Here is a 21,368-nt window from a genome sequence, read left to right as displayed (position 1 = left end):
CTACTCCCACCTATACTACTCACACTGGTACACCCTCACACCTCCCCTACTCCCACCTGTACTGCTCACACTGGTACACCCTCACACCTCCCCTACTCCCACCTGTATTACTCACATTGGTACACACTCACACCTCCCCTACTCCCACCTGTATTACTCACACTGGTACACCCTCACACCTCCCCTACTCCCACCTGTACTACTCACACTGGTACACCCTCACACCTATCCTACTCCCACCTGTACTACTCACACTGGTACACCCTCACACCTATCCTACTCCCACCTGTACTGCTCACACTGGTACACCCTCACACCTCCCCTACTCCCACCTGTATTACTCACATTGGTACACCCTCACACCTCCCCTACTCCCACCTGTACAACTCACACTGGTACACCCTCACACCTCCCCTACTCCCACCTGTACTGCTCACACTGGTACACACTCACACCTCCCTTATTCCCACCTGTACTACTCACACTGGTACACCCTCACACCTCCCCTACTCCCACCTGTACTACTCACACTGGTACACCCTCACACCTCCCTTACTCCCACCTGTACTACTCACACTGGTACACCCTCCCACCTTCCCTACTCCCACCTTCCCTACTCCCACCTGTACTACTCCCACCTGTACTACTCCCACCTGTACTACTCCCACCTGTACTACTCATACTGGTACATCCTCACACCTACCCTACTCCCACCTGTACTACTCACACTGGTACACCCTCACACCTCCCCTACTCCCACCTGTACTACTCACACTGGTACACCCTCACACCTCCCCTAATCCCACCTGTACTACTAACACTGGTACACACTCACACCTCCCCTACTCCTACCTGTACTACTCACACTGGTACACCCTCACACACCTCCCCTACTCCCACCTGTACTACTCACACTGCTACACCCTCACACCTACCCTACTCCCACCTGTACTACTCCCACTGGAACACCCTCACACCTCTCCTACTCCCACCTGTATTACTCACATTGGTACACCCTCACACCTCCCCTACTCCCACCTGTACAACTCACACTGGTACACCCTCACACCTCCCCTACTCCCACCTGTACTGCTCACACTGGTACACACTCACACCTCCCTTATTCCCACCTGTACTACTCACACTGGTACACCCTCACACCTCCCCTACTCCCACCTGTACTACTCACACTGGTACACCCTCACACCTCCCTTACTCCCACCTGTACTACTCACACTGGTACACCCTCCCACCTTCCCTACTCCCACCTTCCCTACTCCCACCTGTACTACTCCCACCTGTACTACTCCCACCTGTACTACTCCCACCTGTACTACTCCCACCTGTACTACTCATACTGGTACATCCTCACACCTACCCTACTCCCACCTGTACTACTCACACTGGTACACCCTCACACCTCCCCTACTCACACTGGTACACCCTCACACCTCCCCTACTCCCACCTGTACTACTCACACTGGTACACCCTCACACCTCCCCTAATCCCACCTGTACTACTAACACTGGTACACACTCACACCTCCCCTACTCCTACCTGTACTACTCACACTGGTACACCCTCACACACCTCCCCTACTCCCACCTGTACTACTCACACTGCTACACCCTCACACCTACCCTACTCCCACCTGTACTACTCCCACTGGAACACCCTCACACCTCTCCTACTCCCACCTGTACTACCCACACTAATACACCCTCACACCTGCTCTACTCCCACCTGTACCACTCACACTGGTACACCCTCACACCTCCCCTAATCCCACCTGTACTACGCACACTGGTACACCCTCACACCTCTTCTACTCACACCTGTACTACTCACACTGGTACATCCTCACACCTCCCCTAATCCCACCTGTACTACTCACACTGGTACATCCTCACACCTCCCCTACTCCCACCTGTACTACTCACACTGGTACACCCTCACACCCCTTACTCCCACCTGTATTACTCACACTGGTACACCCTCACACCTCCCCTACCACCTGTACTGCTTACACTGGTACTCCCTCACACCTCCCTTACTCTACCTGTACTACTCACACTGGTACACTCTCACACCAACCCTACTCTCCCACCAGTACTACTCACACTGGTACACCCTCCCACCTGTACTACTCCCACTACTACACCCTCACACCTACCCTACTCCCACCTGTACTACTCCCACTACTACACCCTCACACCTCTCCTACTCCCACCTGTACAACTCACACTAGTACACCCTCACACCTCCCCTACTCCCACCTGTACTGCTCACACTGGTACACCCTCACACCTCCCCTACTCCCACCTGTATTACTCACATTGGTACACCCTCACACCTCCCCTACTCCCACCTGTACTACTCACAATGGTACACCCTCACACCTATCCTACTCCCACCTGTACTACTCACACTGGTACACCCTCACACCTATCCTACTCCCACCTGTACTACTCACACTACTACACCCTCACACCTCCACTACTCCCACCTGTACTACTCCCACTGCTACACCCTCACATCTACCCTACTCCCACCTGTACTACTCACACTGCTACACCCTCACACCTACCCTACTCCCACCTGTACTACTCACACTGGTACACCCTCATACCTCTTCTACTCCCACCTGTACTACTCACACTGGTACACCCTCACACCTCCCCTAATCCCACCTGTACTACTCACACTGGTACACCCTCATACCTCTTCTACTCCCACCTGTACTACTCACACCTCCCCTACTTCCACCTGTACTACTCCCACTGGTACTCCCTCACACCTCCCTTACTCCAACCTGTACTACTCCCACTGGTACACCCTCACACCTCCCCTACTCCCACCTGTACTACTCGCACACCTCCCCTACTCCCAACTGTACTACTCCCACTGGTACACCCTCACACCTCCCCTACTCCCAACTGTACTACTCACACACCTCCCCTACTCCCACTAATACACCCTCACACCTCCCCTACTCCCACCTGTACTACTCACACCTCCCCTACTCCCACCTGTACTACTCCCACTGGTACTCCCTCACACCTCCCTTACTCCCAACTGTACTACTCCCACTGGTACACCCTCACACCTCCCCTACTCCCACCTGTACTACTCTCACTGGTACACCCTCACACCTCCCCTACTCACACTGGTACACCCTCACACCTCCCCTACTCCCACCTGTACTACTCCCACCTGTACTACTCCCACCTGTACTACTCCCACCTCTACTACTCACACTGGTATACCCTCACACCTCCCCTACTCCCACCTGTACTACTCTCACTGGTACACCCTCACACCTCCCCTACTCCCACCTGTACTACTCACACTGGTATACCCTCACACCTGTACTACTCACTCTGGTACACCCCCACACCTCCCCTTCTCCCACCTGTATTACTCACTGGTACACCCTCACACCCCTCCTACTCCCACCTGTACTACTCCCACCTGTACTACTCCCACCTGTACTACTCCCACCTGTACTACTCCCACCTGTACTACTCCCACCTGTACTACTCACACTGGTACACCCTCACACCTCCCCTACTCACACTGGTACACCCTCACACCTCCCCTACTCACACTGGTACACCCTCACACCTCCCCTACTCACACTGGTACACCCTCACACCTCCCCTACTCACACTGGTACACCCTCACACCTCCCCTACTCACACTGGTACACACTCACACCTCCCCTACTCACACTGGTACACCCTCACACCTCCCCTACTCACACTGGTACACCCTCACACCTCCCCTACTCACACTGGTACACCCTCACACCTCCCCTACTCACACTGGTACACCCTCACACCTCCCCTACTCACACTGGTACACCCTCACACCTCCCCTACTCACACTGGTACACCCTCACACCTCCCCTACTCCCACCTGTACTACTCACGCTGGTACACCCTCACACTTCCCCTACTCCCACCTGTACTACTCACGCTGGTACACCCTCACACCTCCCCTACTCCCACCTGTACTACTCACGCTGGTACACCCTCACACCTCCCCTACTCCCACCTGTACTACTCACGCTGGTACACCCTCACACCTCCCCTACTCCCACCTGTACTACTCACGCTGGTACACCCTCACACCTCCCCTACTCCCACCTGTACTACTCACGCTGGTACACCCTCACACCTCCCCTACTCCCACCTGTACTACTCACGCTGGTACACCCTCACACCTCCCCTACTCCCACCTGTACTACTCACGCTGGTACACCCTCACACCTCCCCTACTCCCACCTGTACTACTCACGCTGGTACACCCTCACACCTCCCCTACTCCCACCTGTACTACTCACGCTGGTACACCCTCACACCTCCCCTACTCCCACCTGTACTACTCACGCTGGTACACCCTCACACCTCCCCTACTCCCACCTGTACTACTCACGCTGGTACACCCTCACACCTCCCCCTACTCCCACCTGTACTACTCACGCTGGTACACCCTCACACCTCCCCTACTCCCACCTGTACTACTCACGCTGGTACACCCTCACACCTCCCCTACTCCCACCTGTACTACTCACGCTGGTACACCCTCACACCTCCCCTACTCCCACCTGTACTACTCACGCTGGTACACCCTCACACCTCCCCTACTCCCACCTGTACTACTCACGCTGGTACACCCTCACACCTCCCCTACTCCCACCTGTACTACTCACGCTGGTACACCCTCACACCTCCCCTACTCCCACCTGTACTACTCAAGCTGGTACACCCTCACACCTCCCCTACTCCCACCTGTACTACTCACACTGGTACACCCTCACACCTCCCTTACTCCCACCTGTACTACTCACACTGGTACACCCTCCCACCTTCCCTACTCCCACCTTCCCTACTCCCACCTGTACTACTCCCACCTGTACTACTCCCACCTGTACTACTCCCACCTGTACTACTCATACTGGTACATCCTCACACCTACCCTACTCCCACCTGTACTACTCACACTGGTACACCCTCACACCTCCCCTACTCACACTGGTACACCCTCACACCTCCCCTACTCCCACCTGTACTACTCACACTGGTACACCCTCACACCTCCCCTAATCCCACCTGTACTACTCACACTGGTACACCCTCACACACCTCCCCTACTCCCACCTGTACTACTCACACTGCTACACCCTCACACCTACCCTACTCCCACCTGTACTACTCCCACTGGAACACCCTCACACCTCTCCTACTCCCACCTGTACTACCCACACTAATACACCCTCACACCTGCTCTACTCCCACCTGTACCACTCACACTGGTACACCCTCACACCTCCCCTAATCCCACCTGTACTACGCACACTGGTACACCCTCACACCTCTTCTACTCACACCTGTACTACTCACACTGGTACATCCTCACACCTCCCCTAATCCCACCTGTACTACTCACACTGGTACATCCTCACACCTCCCCTACTCCCACCTGTACTACTCACACTGGTACACCCTCACACCCCTTACTCCCACCTGTATTACTCACACTGGTACACCCTCACACCTCCCCTACCACCTGTACTGCTTACACTGGTACTCCCTCACACCTCCCTTACTCTACCTGTACTACTCACACTGGTACACTCTCACACCAACCCTACTCTCCCACCAGTACTACTCACACTGGTACACCCTCCCACCTGTACTACTCCCACTACTACACCCTCACACCTCTCCTACTCCCACCTGTACAACTCACACTAGTACACCCTCACACCTCCCCTACTCCCACCTGTACTGCTCACACTGGTACACCCTCACACCTCCCCTACTCCCACCTGTATTACTCACATTGGTACACCCTCACACCTCCCCTACTCCCACCTGTACTACTCACAATGGTACACCCTCACACCTATCCTACTCCCACCTGTACTACTCACACTGGTACACCCTCACACCTATCCTACTCCCACCTGTACTACTCACACTACTACACCCTCACACCTCCACTACTCCCACCTGTACTACTCCCACTGCTACACCCTCACATCTACCCTACTCCCACCTGTACTACTCACACTGCTACACCCTCACACCTACCCTACTCCCACCTGTACTACTCACACTGGTACACCCTCATACCTCTTCTACTCCCACCTGTACTACTCACACTGGTACACCCTCACACCTCCCCTAATCCCACCTGTACTACTCACACTGGTACACCCTCATACCTCTTCTACTCCCACCTGTACTACTCACACCTCCCCTACTTCCACCTGTACTACTCCCACTGGTACTCCCTCACACCTCCCTTACTCCAACCTGTACTACTCCCACTGGTACACCCTCACACCTCCCCTACTCCCACCTGTACTACTCGCACACCTCCCCTACTCCCAACTGTACTACTCCCACTGGTACACCCTCACACCTCCCCTACTCCCAACTGTACTACTCACACACCTCCCCTACTCCCACTAATACACCCTCACACCTCCCCTACTCCCACCTGTACTACTCACACCTCCCCTACTCCCACCTGTACTACTCCCACTGGTACTCCCTCACACCTCCCTTACTCCCAACTGTACTACTCCCACTGGTACACCCTCACACCTCCCCTACTCCCACCTGTACTACTCTCACTGGTACACCCTCACACCTCCCCTACTCACACTGGTACACCCTCACACCTCCCCTACTCCCACCTGTACTACTCCCACCTGTACTACTCCCACCTCTACTACTCACACTGGTATACCCTCACACCTCCCCTACTCCCACCTGTACTACTCTCACTGGTACACCCTCACACCTCCCCTACTCCCACCTGTACTACTCACACTGGTATACCCTCACACCTGTACTACTCACTCTGGTACACCCCCACACCTCCCCTTCTCCCACCTGTATTACTCACTGGTACACCCTCACACCCCTCCTACTCCCACCTGTACTACTCACACTGGTACACCCTCACACCTGTACTACTCCCACCTGTACTACTCCCACCTGTACTACTCCCACCTGTACTACTCCCACCTGTACTACTCACACTGGTACACCCTCACACCTCCCCTACTCACACTGGTACACCCTCACACCTCCCCTACTCACACTGGTACACCCTCACACCTCCCCTACTCACACTGGTACACACTCACACCTCCCCTACTCACACTGGTACACACTCACACCTCCCCTACTCACACTGGTACACCCTCACACCTCCCCTACTCACACTGGTACACCCTCACACCTCCCCTACTCACACTGGTACACCCTCACACCTCCCCTACTCACACTGGTACACCCTCACACCTCCCCTACTCCCACCTGTACTACTCACGCTGGTACACCCTCACACTTCCCCTACTCCCACCTGTACTACTCACGCTGGTACACCCTCACACCTCCCCTACTCCCACCTGTACTACTCAAGCTGTTACACCCTCACACCTCCCCTACTCCCACCTGTACTACTCACGCTGGTACACCCTCACACCTCCCCTACTCCCACCTGTACTACTCACGCTGGTACACCCTCACACCTCCCCTACTCCCACCTGTACTACTCACGCTGGTACACCCTCACACCTCCCCTACTCCCACCTGTACTACTCACGCTGGTACACCCTCACACCTCCCCTACTCCCACCTGTACTACTCACGCTGGTACACCCTCACACCTCCCCCTACTCCCACCTGTACTACTCACGCTGGTACACCCTCACACCTCCCCTACTCCCACCTGTACTACTCACGCTGGTACACCCTCACACCTCCCCTACTCCCACCTGTACTACTCACGCTGGTACACCCTCACACCTCCCCTACTCCCACCTGTACTACTCACGCTGGTACACCCTCACACCTCCCCTACTCCCACCTGTACTACTCACGCTGGTACACCCTCACACCTCCCCTACTCCCACCTGTACTACTCACGCTGGTACACCCTCACACCTCCCCTACTCCCACCTGTACTACTCAAGCTGTTACACCCTCACACCTCCCCTACTCCCACCTGTACTACTCACGCTGGTACACCCTCACACCTCCCCTACTCCCACCTGTACTACTCACGCTGGTACACCCTCACACCTCCCCTACTCCCACCTGTACTACTCAAGCTGTTACACCCTCACACCTCCCCTACTCCCACCTGTACTACTCACACTGGTACACCCTCACACCTCCCCTACTCCCACCTGTACTACTCACGCTGTTACACTCACACCTCCCCTACTCTCACCTGTACTACTCACACTGGTATACCCTCACACCTCCACTACTCCCACCTGTATTACTCACTGGTACACCCTCCCACCTCTCCTACTCCCACCTGTATTACTCACTGGTACACCCTCCCACCTCTCCTACTCCCACCTCTCCTACTCCCACCTCTCCTACTCCCACCTCTCCTACTCCCACCTGTACTACTCCCACCTGTACTACTCCCACCTGTACTACTCCCACTTGTACTACTCCCACCTGTACTACTCCCACCTGTACTACTCACACTGGTACACCCTCACACCTCCCCTACTCACACTGGTACACCCTCACACCTCCCCTACTCACACTGGTACACCCTCACACCTCCCCTACTCACACTGGTACACCCTCACAGCTCCCCTACTCACACTGGTACACCCTCACACCTCCCCTACTCACACTGGTACACCCTCACACCTCCCCTACTCACACTGGTACACCCTCACACCTCCCCTACTCACACTGGTACACCCTCACACCTCCCCTACTCACACTTGTACTACTCACACTGGTACACCCTCACACCTCCCCTACTCCCACCTGTACTACTCACACTGGTACACCCTCACACCTCCCCTACTCACACTGGTACACCCTCACACCTCCCCTACTCACACTTGTACTACTCACACTGGTACACCCTCACACCTCCCCTACTCCCACATGTACTACTCACACTGGTACACCCTCACACCTCCCCTACTCCCACCTGTACTATTCACACCTCCCCTACTCTCACCTGTACTACTCACACTGGTACACCCTCACACCTCCCTTACTCCCACCTGTACTACTCACACTGGTACACCCTCACACCTCCCCTACTCCCACCTGTACTACTCACACTGGTACACCCTCACACCTCCCCTACTCCCACCTGTACCACTCACACTGGTACACTCTCACACCTCCCCTACTCCCACCTGTACCACTCACACTGGTATACCCTCACACCTACCCTACTCCCACCTATACTACTCTCACTGGTACACACTCGCACCTCCCCTACTCCCACCTGTACTACTCTCACTGGTACACACTTGCACCTACCCTACTCACACTGGTGACACCTGAAGGGTGGGGGTGTTAGAGGGCTGTTGCATAACCACACATTCATGGGTAGACGCATCTTATTTTTCATGGGGTGTTAGATCCTAGTGCATCTCACAGATCATGTTGCTGAGACCTCGTGCAGAACAGCTATGTATGTGTTTGAAGGTTTATATTTTGATCCCACATGCAGGACATGTTTGGAGGGGACAAACTTGATGGAAAATTACACAAGCGGTCAAATAGCTGGTGAGATCTTGTTCCCTTTTCTAAACTAAATTACACTGCACCTGTCATTCAGTAATCCTACCCTGCGGTGTTACCCGCGCTCTGCGGGGTCTGCGTGTCGCTCTGCTTCCTGCATTAAGGACGGATATGTCTTTCATTTCACAGGAAGTTGGTTGGTTCCAGACAGAATGATCGCCCAACGCTGCAGCGTTTTGTTGATAATTACACCCGGACGGAGCCCAGTGAAGAGAATTTTATTAAAGAGTAAGTGTAAAATGTTTTATGTCCCCCGTGACATGGGAGACCAACAGCAGATGTTACATGAGATGAATAATGGTCATTTGTTTGGAGTGTATAGCGCAGTATAGCTCACGTAACACCCCATTAGGGCACATAAATTCCTATGTGACGCCAGTGCTTTCTGTGTATTTTATGAAGACCAATTGTAGGTTCTCTGAATCTGAACAGAGGCTTAGGGGCAGATTTATCAAAGAGTGAATGTTCCCCTGATCAGGATCACAAATTGATTTGAGAGTTGTGTGTGACGTTAAATGTTTCTTTTATAAGGGATGAGACGAACGCAGAGTTACCGGAAGAGGCGGAAGTGGAGGAGAACATAAGGAGATGCAGTCTCCTCCAGAAAACTCATTCTCCAGCAAAGCCGGGATCCTTGTATGTCAAATATCAACTTAGTCCTCGGTTTACATACTTTTTGTTGTTGTACAGTACAACAGTAGTTTTTGAGAACTTTAGGGGGATATGTACTAAGCAGTGATAAAAGTGGAGAAGTTGCCCATGGCAGCCAATCGGCATTGACGTAACATTTATCATTTGCATACTATAGGTATACAGAGCAGCTGATTGGTTGCCATGGGCAACTTCTCCACTGGCTGGCTTTTATCACTGCTTAGTACATGTCCCCCTTAGTCTGTTTTACATAAGTTACCATAACTTGCATCTGCTACTAAACTTCCCTCGTAGCCATTTCTGGTGCCGATTTCACTGTAAATTGTGTAACTTATAGGTTATTTGAAATCCTTTAAATCGGTCACATTTGCTTACTTGCATGATACCTGATGTCCGTTACTCTACTGGGTCACTGCAGATGGTATTCCGTATGTACAGAATACCCTTTATACCCCCCTGTGTAATGTAATGACCCCTCCAGGACAGAAGTCTCTGTAGAAGGAAGTAACGTTCAGTAAAGGTTCAGATGTCAGAGTATCTCTGGAATAGTCCTGCGTAAGATGTTCATGGATAATCTGAATGGACCAAAGTCACAATTAGCCACTGCACATGTAGATGGCAGAATGGTGGGTGATTCTGCTAGGACTGGTGGCATTGTGGCCGCTGGTACATGTCGGCTGATTGTGTCGCTGTTGACAAGCTTGAGTATAATTGAATGTACTAATGGTGGTAATTTCAGCTTCTGTTCTTGCTCGTCTTACAGTTGCAGCAACGTTTCGTCTTGGATGTCTGACTTGAAAACGTCTTTCTCAAACACCAACAAACCACTTCTGATATCTGTCCTGACTGCGTTCCTGCTCATCTCACTGGTCAGCTTCCTGACCGGTCTGTCCTTCCAGAAACCGGTAGAAGGAGCACCTGTTGGGTCTGGGGTTTCATGGACTTCAGTCCAGCAACTGCTGTGGCCCTATACCAAGCTCCGACATAACGCCCCCCCTCCGGTATGACGGCGAGAAGGACTTGGGACATTTTATTAGTTTTATAGAGTTCTGGTCTCCTGTACAATTACCGCATGACTGCCGGATCAATCAGGTTTTAATATTTTTATTTGCATTTAATAAAAATCTATACAGTCACCAGTGATCGAGAGGAGAAGATGTCGGTGATGAATGGATACCGGGATGAATAAACTATAGTATAAATGAAGAGAGAATGTTAGAGTAGGACCGTGTCTCCGCTGCGACTATGTAACCGGTTTTGCGCTGCGGTTCTCTGCCTGAATGTGGATGGATATGTGCTATTTATTCCTGAATAAAGTTGTGTTTATGAGTATGTCAGCACCCTGGTCATGTCTAGCAGCTGGTAGGCGCAGTCCACGAACAGATGGTGGCAGTGTTTCAGCCTCTCCGTGGCTTCGGGGCTACAGTAGTCTTTGATCATGTGATACAGCGTGGAATGGAACTCGCTGCCATCGTAAAGCTCCTCGGAGAACTCCTCGCTGGATTCTGAGACCTTCAGACGCTGGGTCCTCTGTGTGCTCAGCATGTAGAGGGACCAGTCATTCTCAGCAGGAGGGTCAGATTGTTCCTTCACCTAGAGATCAACAGTAACTTTACAGACACCCAGGCAAAGCCCCAGCTGACAGGGCAAGTAAGGCGACACAGGCTATTACAGATCTGGGTCATCTATAGGGCAGGTTTTCTGAACAGGTCATGTTTTAAGGATGGGTCTAGACGCAGATGAGATCATTACTGATCCAGCAAAATGGATTAACTCACCTGTACAGGATACCAGAAATATGACCTGATGGTGTTACTTGGGGAGTGGGGAACCCCAGCTATATGGAGTAACTGAGGGGTGTCTGTCTAATGCAGTCTTTCCAAACCTCCGTCCTCAATACCCACTAAAAGTAGGTACACACCTATACGTTCATCGGCTGATGTAGGTGTGTTAGCAGATAAATGGCTTATAACGCTCCTGCAGTGGTCAGGACTGGGTGGTCGTCTTATGTGCTGCATGACCAACCTCCTGATCCCCATAGAGGAGCCACTTACCTCCCTGCCGCCGCCTGACGGGGTCACGGCTGGATACATACCACTCGGCTGATTGGGAGCGTTTAACCCGATCATCCGAGGATCGAATGTGTACCAGGTTTTAGTGATATCCATACTTGAGCACAGATGGTTAAATAAAAAATAACTGAGGTACTATTTAAGTCACCTGTGCTCAAGTATGGCTATCCTTAGAACCTGGACTGTTTAGTGTGTGTTGAGGACCATGTTTGGGAACTCGTGGTCTAATGTGTCTTGTCACCATGTTGCAGCTGGTGCCAGTGTTAGGATAGAGCAGGCATTCCAAACTGCGGTCCTCAAGGCACACCAACAGGGCAGGTTTTACTGATATCCAGGCTTCAGCACAGAAGGTTAAATCAAAATAACTGAGCTACTAATTCAGTCACCTGTGTTCAAGCCTGGATATCACTAAAACCAGGACTGCTAGTGTGGCTTGAGGACCGTGGGTGGGAATGCCTGGGAGAGAGATGGGCGCTTCTCCATCTGAATCAGTATGACAGGAAGGAGACGTGATTAAATGTGGTTTGTGGGATTCCTACAACCACTAGGGGGCAGTGATGTCACAGAAGCGTCACTGGAACGTTGGCTTTTTGGTCTAGTTGAGGACAGAGTCCTAGGTATATGGCACTTCAGCTTCCAAAGGAACCTGGGGTGTTGTATTTAATTACCTTTATCACAACTGCAGTGGAAGATGTGGTAACACTATACATTATATCTGTGTCATGTATGACATTTCATTATAGGGTTCAAGTGTCTATTCTCTAAAATGTTGCCTCATAAAGGATATTATGTCTGCTCATTATAATGTGTGTGTATATATGTGTATACACACACTCTCTCTGTGTGTGTGTGTGTGTGTGTGTGTGTGTGTGTGTGTGTGTGTGTGTGTTTAGTAGATTCTGCTATGAGCCCCTTCTCTCCCCACCCACACGTAGTTTTATACTGCGGCCATTAAATAGAATGCGTTTCTATCCTACGCAGACGCGGACTGAATGATTCAGCAGCATTTATAGAAGGGTAAATGTAACCTCATTACAATGTGAATTTCTTTCTCTGTGTTGAATTGGAATCTCTGTATTTAACAGAGCCACTGGGTCACCACAAGAGCGCTGCACAGCAGTCCAGTCTCACTATATACAGAGCATATGGAGGTAGCGATGATCCAGTCATCTATTGTTTATAGCACATTATATACTATTATCATAGAGAGAACGACCAGGCTGTACTGCGTATACAGAGAATACAGACCTTGACAATGATCTGCTCGCAGCCACAGGACTGGTTCCATTTGCTCCAGCCGAAGGTGAAGGCCTGAGACAGGAGCGCCATCTCCTTGTACGTCATTCTCTCAGCTTCTTCATCCTGCCAGCAAATAGATGGAGACTATGGAACATATCTTGTGCCCTGTGTACTAGACTATATAATAAATGCAGTCATACCAGTCACACACCAGGGAGCTGCTGTAGTGTGAGGGCAGGTGTAAGCTGGCGGGTCCCCAGCACTAGTGGCCTGCTTGTGATTGGCTGGTGGAGGGCAGGTGTAAGGAGGCAGGTCCCCAGCACTAGTGGCATGCTTGTGATTGGCTGGTGGAGGGCAGGTGTAAGGAGGCAGGTCCCCAGCAGTAGTGGCATGCTTGTGATTGGCTGGTGGAGGGCAGGTGTAAGGAGGCGGGTCCCCAGGCCTAGTGACCTGCTTGTGATTGGCTCCTGGTGAATGCTCCGCCAACACTCTATGCTTTTGTGCATTTAAGCAAAATGACTTGAAAGATTAGATTGGTTTCTGCTGCAGTGTCAGGTATTATTGATGCCAGCTGTGAGTGTTTGCAAATAAAAACAATTGTTAAAAGTTGTGCAGGTGGGCTGTAAGTGCCTGTGTCCCTGGCATAGTCCAGGTGCATACGCTGCTGTTGCCGATCAGACCCTGTCACGTATAAACTAACTGGCTAGACCTCATTTGAAAACAAAAAGGGGATTGCTAAGGGAAAGGAGGATTATACGGAAAACACTGAAGTTGGGATGAGAAAGGACCCGGATTCCCGGAGCATGTGGGAGGGTATTCATAGCATACCACAGTATAAGATGAAACGCCGTATAGTAGATACTGTGAATGTTTCCTTAGTGACAGAATTACATGGCTTTTATGCTGGTTATGAAAGGGAGAATAGCGCCACCGCAGCCAAATAATAAGAATTTACTTACCGATAATTCTATTTCTCGGAGTCCGTAGTGGATGCTGGGGTTCCTGAAAGGACCATGGGGAATAGCGGCTCCGCAGGAGACAGGGCACAAAAGTAAAGCTTTCCGATCAGGTGGTGTGCACTGGCTCCTCCCCCTATGACCCTCCTCCAAGCCAGTTAGGTACTGTGCCCGGACGAGCGTACACAATAAGGGAGGAATTTTGAATCCCGGGTAAGACTCATACCAGTCACACCAATCACACCGTACAACTTGTGATCTAAACCCAGTTAACAGTATGATAACAGCGGAGCCTCTGAAAAGATGGCTCACAACAATAATAACCCGATTTTTGTAACTATGTACAAGTATTGCAGATAATCCGCACTTGGGATGGGCGCCCAGCATCCACTACGGACTCCGAGAAATAGAATTATCGGTAAGTAAATTCTTATTTTCTCTATCGTCCTAGTGGATGCTGGGGTTCCTGAAAGGACCATGGGGATTATACCAAAGCTCCCAAACGGGCGGGAGAGTGCGGATGACTCTGCAGCACCGAATGAGAGAACTCCAGGTCCTCCTTAGCCAGGGTATCAAATTTGTAGAATTTAGCAAACGTGTTTGCCCCTGACCAAGTAGCTGCTCGGCAAAGTTGTAAAGCCGAGACCCCTCGGGCAGCCGCCCAAGATGAGCCCACCTTCCTTGTGGAATGGGCCTTTACATATTTTGGCTGTGGCAGGCCTGCCACAGAATGTGCAAGCTGAATTGTATTACACATCCAACTAGCAATAGTATGCTTAGAAGCAAGAGCACCCAGTTTGTTGGGTGCATACAGGATAACAGCAAGTCAGTTTTCCTGACTCCAGCCGTCCTGGAACATATTTTCAGGGCCCTGACAACATCTAGCAACTTGGAGTCCTCCAAGTCCCTAGTAGGTGCAAGGCACCACAATAAGCTGGTTCAGGTGAAACACTGACACCACCTTAGGGAGAGAACTGGGGACGAGTCCGCAGCTCTGCCCTGTCCGAATGGACAAACAGATATGGGCTTTTTTGAGAAAAAACCGCCAATTTGACACTCGCCTGGTCCAGGCCAGGGCCAAGAGCATGGTCACTTTTCATGTGAGATGCTTCAAATCCACAGATTTGACTGGTTGTAAACCAATGTGATTTGAGGAATCCCAGAACTACGTTGAGATCCCACAGTGCCACTGGAGGCACAAAAGGGGGTTGTATATGCAATACTCCCTTGACAAATTTCTAGACTTCAGGAACTGAAGCCAATTCTTTCTGGAAGAAAATCGACAGGGCCGAAATTTGAACCTCAATGGACCCCAATTTGAGGCCCATAGACACTCCTGTTTGCAGGAAATGCAGGAAACGACCGAGTTGAAATTTCTTTGTGGGGCCTTCCTGGCCTCACACCACGCAACATATTTTCGCCACATTTGGTGATAATGTTGTGCGGTCACCTCCTTTCTGGCTTTGACCAGGGTAGGAATGACCTCTTCCGGAATGCCTTTTTCCCTTAGGATCCGGCTTTCCACCGCCATGCCGATAAACGCAGCTGCGGTAAGTCTTGGAACAGACATGGTACTTGCTGAAGCAAGTCCCTTCTTAGCGGCAGAGGCCATAAGACCTCTGTAAGCATCTCTTGAAGTTCCGGGTACCAAGTCCTTCTTGGCCAATCCGGAGCCATGAGTATAGTTCTTACTCCTCTACGTCTTATAATTCTCAGCACCTTAGGTATGAGAAGCAGAGGAGGGAACACATACACCGACTGGTACACCCACGGTGTTACCAGAACGTCCACAGCTATTGCCTGAGGGTCTCTTGACCTGGCGCAATACCTGTCCCGTTTTTTGTTCAGACGGGACGCCATCATGTCCACCTTTGGTATTTCCCAACGGTTTACAATCATGTGGAAAAAACTTCCCGATGAAGTTTCCACTCTCCCGGGTAGAGGTCGTGCCTGCTGAGGAAGTCTGCTTCCCAGTTTCCATTCCCGGGATGAAACACTGCTGACAGTGCTATCACATGATTTTCCGCCCAGCGAAAAGTCCTTGCAGTTTTTGCCATTGCCCTCCTGCTTCTTGTGTCGCCCTGTCTGTTTACGTGGGCGACTGCCGTGATGTTTTTCCCACTGGATCAATACCGGCTGACCTTGAAGCAGAGGTCTTGCTAAGCTTAAAGCATTATAAATTTACCCTTAGCTCCAGTATATTTATGTGGAGAAAAGTCTCCAGACTTGATCACACTCCCTGGAAATTTTTTCCTTGTGTGACTGCTCCCCAGCCTCTCGGGCTGGGCTCCGTGGTCACCAGCATCCAATCCTGAATGCCGAATCTGCGGCCCTCTAGAAGATGAGCACTCTATAACCACCACAGGAGAGACACCCTTGTCCTTGGATATAGGGTTATCCGCTGATGCATCTGAAGATGCGATCCGGACCATTTGTCCAGCAGATCCCACTGAAAAGTTCTTGCGTGAAATCTGCCGAATGGAATTGCTTCGTAGGAAGCCACCATTTTTACCAGGACCCTTGTGCAATGATGCACTGTTTTTAGGAGGTTCCTGACTAGCTCGGATAACTCCCTGGCTTTCTCTTCCGGGAGAAACACCTTTTTCTGGACTGTGTCCAGAATCATCCCTAGGCACAGCAGACGTGTCGTCGGGATCAGCTGCGATTTTGGAATATTTAGAATCCACCCGTGCTGTTGTAGCAGTATCCGAGATAGTGCTACTCCGACCTCCAACTGTTCCCTGGACTATGCCCTTATCAGGAGATCGTCCAAGTAAGGGATAATTAAGACGCCTTTTCTTCGAAGAAGAATCATCATTTCGGCCATTACCTTGGTAAAGACCCGGGGTGCCGTGGACAATCCAAACGGCAGCGTCTGAAACTGATAGTGACAGTTCTGCACCACGAACCTGAGGTACCCTTAGTGAGAAGGGCAAATTTGGGACATAGAGGTAAGCATCCCTGATGTCCCGGGACACTATATAGTCCCCTTCTTCCTGGTTCATTATCACTGCTCTGAGTGACTCCATCTTGATTTGAACCTTTGTAAGTGTTCAAAAAAAAATTTTTTAGAATAAGTCTCACCTAGCCTTCTGGCTTCAGTACCACAATATAGTGTGGAATAATACCCCTTTTCTTGTAGTAGGAGGGGTAATTTAATTATCACCTGCTGGGAATACAGCTTGTGAATTTTTTCCCATACTGCCTCCTTGTCGGAGGGAGACTTGGTAAAGCAGACTTCAGGAGCCTGCGAAGGGGAAACGTCTCGACATTCCAATCTGTACCCCCGGGATACTACTTGTAGGATCCAGGGGTCCTGTACGGTCTCAGCGCCATGCTGAGAACTTGTCAGAAGCGGTGGAACGCTTCTGTTCCTGGGAATGGGCTGCCTGCTGCAGTCTTCTTCCCTTTCCTCTATCCCTGGGCAGATATGATCTTATAGGGACGAGAGGACTGAGGCTGAAAAGACGGTGTCTTTTTCTGCAGAGATGTGACTTAGGGTAAAAAACGGTGGATTTTCCAGCAGTTGCCGTGGCCACCAGGTCCGATGGACCGACCCCAAATAACTCCTCCCCTTTTATACGGCAATACACCTTTGTGCCGTTTGGAATCTGCATCACCTGACCACTGTCGTGTCCATAACATCTTCTGGCAGTTATGGACATCGCATTTACTCATGATGCCAGAGTGCAAATATCCCTCTGTGCATCTCGCATATATAGAAATGCATCCTTTAAATGCTCTATAGTCAATAAAATACTGTCCCTGTCAAGGGTATCAATATTTTTAGTCAGGGAATCCGACCAAGCCACCCCAGCTCTGCACATCCAGGCTGAGGCGATCGCTGGTCGCAGTATAACACCAGTATGTGTGTATATACTTTTTATGATATTTTCCAGCCTCCTGTCAGCTGGTCCTTGAGGACGGCCCTATCTATAGACGGTACCGCCACTTGTTTTGATAAGCGTGTGAGCGCCTTATCCACCTTAAGGGGTGTTTCCCAACGCGCCCTAACTTCTGGCGGGAAAGGGTATACCGCCCATAATTTTCTATCGGGGGGAACCCACGCATCATCACACACTTTATTTAATTTATCTGATTCAGGAAAAACTATGGTAGTTTTTTCACATCCCACATAATACCCTCTTTTGTGGTACTTGTAGTATCAGAAATATGTAACACCTCCTTCATTGCCTTTAACGTGTGGCCCTAATAAGGAATACGTTTGTTTATTCACCGTCGACACTGGATTCAGTGTCCCTGTCTGTGTCTGTGTCGACCGACTAAAGTAAACGGGCGTTTTAAAACCCCTGACGGTGTTTTTGAGACGTCTGGACCGGTACTAATTGTTTGTCGGCCGTCTCATGTCGTCAACCGACCTTGCAGCGTGTTGACATTATCACGTAATTTCCTAAATAAGCCATCCATTCCGGTGTCGACTCCCTAGAGAGTGACATCACCATTACAGGCAATTGCTCCGCCTCCTCACCAACATCGTCCCCCTACATGTCGACACACACGTACCGACACACAGCACACACACAGGGAATGCTCTGATAGAGGACAGGACCCACTAGCCCTTTGGAGAGACAGAGGGAGAGTTTGCCAGCACACACCAAAAACGCTATAATTATATAGGGACAACCTTATATAAGTGTTTTCCCTTATAGCATCTTAATATATAAGCATATCGCCAAATTAGTGCCCCCCCTCTCTGTTTTAACCCTGTTTCTGTAGTGCAGTGCAGGGGAGAGCCTGGGAGCCTTCCCTCCAGCCTTTCTGTGAGGGAAAATGGCGCTGTGTGCTGAGGAGATAGGCCCCGCCCCTTTTTCGGCGGCCTCGTCTCCCGCTCTTAACGGATTCTGGCAGGGGTTAAATATCTCCATATAGCCTCCGGAGGCTATATGTGAGGTATTTTTAGCCAAAATAGGTATTCATTTGCCTCCCAGGGCGCCCCCCTCCCAGCGCCCTGCACCCTCAGTGACTGCCGTGTGAAGTGTGCTGAGAGGAAAATGGCGCACAGCTGCAGTGCTGTGCGCTACCTTTAGAAGACTGAGGAGTCTTCTGCCGCCGATTCTGGACCTCTTCTTACTTCAGCATCTGCAAGGGGGCCGGCGGCAAGGCTCCGGTGACCATCCAGGCTGTACCTGTGATCGTCACTCTGGAGCTAATGTCCAGTAGCCAAGAAGCCAATCCATCCTGCACGCAGGTGAGTTCACTTCTTCTCCCCTAAGTCCCTCGTTGCAGTGATCCTGTTGCCAGCAGGACTCACTGTAAAATAAAAAACCTAAGCTAAACTTTTCTAAGCAGCTCTTTAGGAGAGCCACCTAGATTGCACCCTTCTCGGCCGGGCACAAAAATCTAACTGGCTTGGAGGAGGGTCATAGGGGGAGGAGCCAGTGCACACCACCTGATCGGAAAGCTTTACTTTTGTGCCCTGTCTCCTGCGGAGCCGCTATTCCCCATGGTCCTTTCAGGAACCCCAGCATCCACTAGGACGATAGAGAAATCCTATTTACTTATGAGGATCCAATAGTGGTTTCTCGGAACAAGATGTCGGGAAACATTTACTTAAAGTTCCTTACACACGAGGAAGGCTCCCGGCAGTGACAGAATACCGGGTAATGTACTAAGGGCCCATTTATTAATAATCATATGATCTGGAAGTGATGTTAGGGCCCAGAATCGTATTGTGGGATGTATCATTCTACACCCACAGAGAGCGCGGCCTATCCGGTCACTAGGAGACAGTGACATCACTGAGAGTGCGGCCCATCCGGTTACTAGGAGACAGTGACATCACTGAGAGCGCGGCCTATCCGGTCACTAGGAGACAGTGAGATCAGTGAGAGTGCGGCCTATCCGGTCACTAGGAGACAGTGACATCACTGAGAGTGCGGCCTATCCGGTTACTAGGAGACAGTGACATCACTGAGAGCGCGGCCTATCCGGTCACTAGGAGACAGTGAGATCAGTGAGAGTGCGGCCTATCCGGTCACTAGGAGACAGTGATATCACTGAGAGCGCGGCCTATCCAGTCACTAAGGACCAGTGACATCTCTAGGAGACTATCCGGTCACTAGGAGCCAGTGACAGCACTGAGAGTGCAGCCTATCCAGTTACTAGGAACCAGTGACATCAGTGAGAGCGCAGCCTATCCAGTTACTAGGAACCAGTGACATCAGTGAGAGCGCAGCCTATCCGGTTACTAAGGACCAGTGACATCTCTGAGAGCGCAGCCTATCCGGTCACTAAGGACCAGTGACATCACTGAGAGCGAAGCCTATCCAGTCACTAAGGACCAGTGACATCACTGAGAGCGAAGCCTATCCGGTCACTAAGGACCAGTGACATCACTGAGAGCGAAGCCTATCCAGTCACTAGGAGCCAGTGACATCACTGAGAGCGAAGCCTATCCAGTCACTAGGAGCCAGTGACATCACTGAGAGCGAAGCCTATCCAGTCACTAGGAGCCAGTGACATCTCTGAGAGCGCAGCCTATCCGGTCACTAAGGACCAGTGACATCACTGAGAGCGCAGCCTATCCAGTCACTAGGAGCCAGTGACATCAGTGAGAGTGCAGCCTATCCGGTCACTAGGAGCCAGTGACATCACTGAGAGCGCAGTCTATGCATTTATTGGGAACCTGTGATAATCACAGAGTGCTGTACACTTCATGGGGTCACTAAACTGACACCATTTTAGTGAGGGATGGTACGCTTTCAACCAGCTCTCTGGCGCACTTCTGCTTCTCCTACTCCTGGTGCTGGATGGAGTAGTCACTTCTAATCCATGAGAAGGGAAGATTGTAGTTTAAGTCAGATGGTCTAGAATCGATTTATACAAAATATCCGTT

The 21,368-nt window shown here is 51.2% G+C and overlaps 2 protein-coding genes across 3 annotated transcripts in view; one reads left to right on the top strand and one right to left on the bottom strand.

The window, feature by feature from the left end:
- Window positions 1-11,582, top strand: part of IRAG2 (inositol 1,4,5-triphosphate receptor associated 2) — a 142,060-nt gene extending 130,478 nt beyond the window's left edge. The window contains 4 exon segments of the mRNA XM_063930083.1: window positions 9,524-9,579; window positions 9,724-9,822; window positions 10,126-10,230; window positions 11,009-11,582. Coding sequence (XP_063786153.1) covers window positions 9,524-9,579; window positions 9,724-9,822; window positions 10,126-10,230; window positions 11,009-11,252 — 504 coding nt within the window. The 3' untranslated portion in view covers window positions 11,253-11,582.
- Window positions 11,334-21,368, bottom strand: part of DNAI7 (dynein axonemal intermediate chain 7) — a 70,363-nt gene continuing 60,328 nt past the window's right edge. For both annotated transcript variants that reach the window (XM_063929363.1, XM_063929364.1), the window contains exons 11-12: window positions 13,566-13,679; window positions 11,334-11,838 (exon numbers count right to left, since the gene is read on the bottom strand). In XM_063929363.1, the coding sequence (XP_063785433.1) occupies window positions 11,569-11,838; window positions 13,566-13,679 (384 nt within the window). In that variant the 3' untranslated portion in view covers window positions 11,334-11,568. The remainder of the gene's footprint in view (window positions 11,839-13,565; window positions 13,680-21,368) is intronic.

Source organism: Pseudophryne corroboree, chromosome 6, assembly GCF_028390025.1.
Source record: "Pseudophryne corroboree isolate aPseCor3 chromosome 6, aPseCor3.hap2, whole genome shotgun sequence".
NCBI classification, from domain to species: domain Eukaryota; kingdom Metazoa; phylum Chordata; class Amphibia; order Anura; family Myobatrachidae; genus Pseudophryne; species Pseudophryne corroboree.
The sequence above is the reverse complement of the archived record's forward strand: the minus strand, read 5'-3'. Positions and strand labels throughout refer to the sequence as shown.